Source organism: Cnephaeus nilssonii (genome assembly GCF_951640355.1).
Source record: "Cnephaeus nilssonii genome assembly, chromosome: X".
Lineage (NCBI taxonomy): Eukaryota > Metazoa > Chordata > Mammalia > Chiroptera > Vespertilionidae > Cnephaeus > Cnephaeus nilssonii.
The window spans coordinates 57,367,605-57,370,393 of record NC_137071.1 but is presented as its reverse complement, the minus strand read 5'-3'; the positions used below and the strand labels follow the sequence as shown (position 1 = coordinate 57,370,393).

At 37.3% G+C, this 2,789-nt stretch overlaps 1 protein-coding gene across 1 annotated transcript; it reads right to left on the bottom strand.

The window, feature by feature from the left end:
- Nucleotides 1-1,318: 1,318 nt before the first annotated feature.
- On the bottom strand, nucleotides 1,319-2,545 carry PABPC5 (poly(A) binding protein cytoplasmic 5; the record flags this gene model as incomplete). Its single annotated transcript, XM_079765909.1, has 1 exon — nucleotides 1,319-2,545. One exon carries the CDS (start codon nucleotides 2,543-2,545, stop codon nucleotides 1,397-1,399), a length of 1,149 nt encoding a protein of 382 aa, XP_079622035.1. The 3' UTR covers nucleotides 1,319-1,396.
- Between the last annotated feature and the right edge of the window lie 244 nt (nucleotides 2,546-2,789).

The window sequence follows — 2,789 nt, the reverse complement described above, 5'->3', positions numbered from 1 at the left end:
TTATGGTTGGATCTCTGGTATGAGTGAATCATATTTTTAAAAGTTATTATTTAACATTTACATAAATTAGGTATTTATATACTTTGAAAATGGATTTCGACTAGCATATATTAAGAGAAAGAAAGTCCAAAGAAAATAGAAAAGTAAGTGTAATATGGATGTAAGGTAGATGGATGGGAAGAAGAGGGAATAGCTAGTGAAATACAGAAAATGTGTAACCTAGAAATTACAGGCTAAATACTGTAACTGTAACAAAGAATAGAACATTCTGTAACAACTTTCAAGCAACAACACTGAAAGAGAAACAGTGCATTAATAGCTCTCATATGATAGATGAAGGCATGTGATTTAATCAGGAGTAACAACTTTTTCCTTCATTTGAAACATCTGTGAATATTTCACATGGATACATTAAATAATTACAAGAGAATGACAAATTTAATACATGTTCTTCAATATAGTTTTTCAATATCATTATATGGATTATTTACCTTTTATATTGACAATAAGAGATGAAGTTAAAATCTTAAACTCATCTAAAAGCAATTCAATGCAGTTATTCATCTTTCTTGTTAATTTAACATTATTCAAGTATACATACAAAGGAATTTAGAAAAGTGAGTGGTAAGAATGCTCTTTAGATTGTTATCATTTCAAATCTTTCAAGAAAGGTTTTTAAGATGAAACTAATAATTTTAAAAAATTAATGCCTAAAGTAGTAATTTCCTAAGGTACTGATTGATAATAACACCAATATGCTTATTTCTCTGAGTATGAAGTTAATAAAGAAAACTCCTGACACTTAGTCACAGTCACTATTCAGTTTGTGGTATGCCTAAAATATATTTTAAAATGAAAATAATATAAATAAAGGAAATAAAAAGCTCACATCTTTTTCAAATAATATTCATATTAATAATTTAAAGTAAAATTATGCGTAAATGATAACCAGACCATATACATTTCCCCCTGTGCTATTGTTTTGTCAAAAAGCAAGTTAGAAGTTTGCACTGTGATAGAATCAGAAGTACAGAGCATTTTGAGAATATTTTCATAGAAGAAATCAAATTTAGTAGTATTATTGAAATAGGAAGAAAATATACTCACTCAATTACTTTATCTTGACTTACTTAGGAAAACAAATGTGTGGAGAAGTAAACTTTATTCTCCATAATCCTAAGATATTACATCAAAAACTAGTACAAAATGACAGTTTTACAATTAGAAATTATGTTCTTCACTAAAATGAACAAGATTTTCTAGTTTCACTTTTTTTAAAAAAAAGAAAATACTTAAAAAAAACCTGTGAATTGGCATAAAATAATCTCTTATCACAAAGTAGCCCAAACTAAGTAGGCACCAGCTTAAGGCTGAAACAAATCGAACATTCTTATTCTCACCACCTGCGCCTGGCTTGGCCCAGGGTCACATGCAGCGGTTTGGAGCCCACCATGCGACCATTCATCTCACCCACTGCTTTGGTAGCCTCTTCAAAAGAGGAGAAACAGACTATACCAAACCCTTTGCCTTGCCCCACTTCCACCATCACTTTGGCTCGGCTAATTGATCCAAAGGAAGAAAATTCCTCCTTTAGTTTTTCATTATCGATGGTCTCATCCAAGTTCTTAATATAGATAGGCACCCCCGGAGGCCGACTTTTTTCTTTTACTTTCAGCCTTTCAAATCTTCGCCTTAATTCAGCCAGGCGTTCAATTTTCTTCTGTGCTCGCCCTACATATAGGGCTTTCCCATCGATGGACTTGCCATGCAGGTCTAGCACAGCCTTCTGAGCAGCCTCGTGTGTCTCATATCTTACAAATCCAAAGCCTTTAGATTTCCCACTGGCATCTCTTATTACCTTAACACTCTCGGTTGGCCCATATTCACTGAAAATTTCCTTCAGTTTTTCGTCATCTATTTCATCTCCAAAGTTTTTAACGAAAACATTGGTGAAAGTTGTTCTATCCCTGGTCCTAACTTCAGCTGCCCGCTCTTCTGGAAATTTGAATCGGCCAACATACACCTGGCGGTTGTTGAGCCGCACGCCATTCATGTGCCAGATGGCTCTATTGGCAGCTGCCAGGCTGTCAAAGTGAACATAGGCATAACCCTTAGAGCCGTTGTCATCGCACACAACTTTGCAAGAGAGAATGTTCCCAAAAACAGAAAACAAATAAAAAAGAGCCCTGTTGTCTATGGATTTGTCCAGGTTTTTGATGAATATATTTCCAACTCCAGACTTTCTTAAGCGGTCATCTGGCTGAGACCACATGAGACGGAATGGTTTGCCATTAATCAAATCAAAATTCAGGGTGTTCAGGGCCCACTCAGCGTCTGCAGGAAAGCGGAAGTTAACATAGCCATAGCCCAGAGGGCTGCGGGTCTCTGGGTCACGGCAGATTCTGGTGAAGCGCAGAGGGCCAGCAGGCCTGAACTTTTTATAAAGCATGTCCTCGGTGACATCTGGGTCCAAGTCACCCACATACAGGGCAGCCTTGAGGTACTTCTTTTTCTTGCCAGCAGGATTAGGCTCCCCACTCCCCATCTCTCTCAGCACAGGGAGGAGGCTCTCTTGGGAGAGAAAGAAGTATGCTTTCTCTAAGCTATGTGCCAAGCAGCTGTTCACGAACAGAAAAAGCCAAGGCGAAGGAAGCTAAAAGCAGACTCAGTAACACTGTTGAGGCTGAGAAAATGAAGTTCAGAAACACCTGGTCAGCGGGCTCAGCACAAACGCAGCATCAGACAAAAAGGCATCCCAGTAAGGAGTCTGTTCTACCTAAGGGACATAC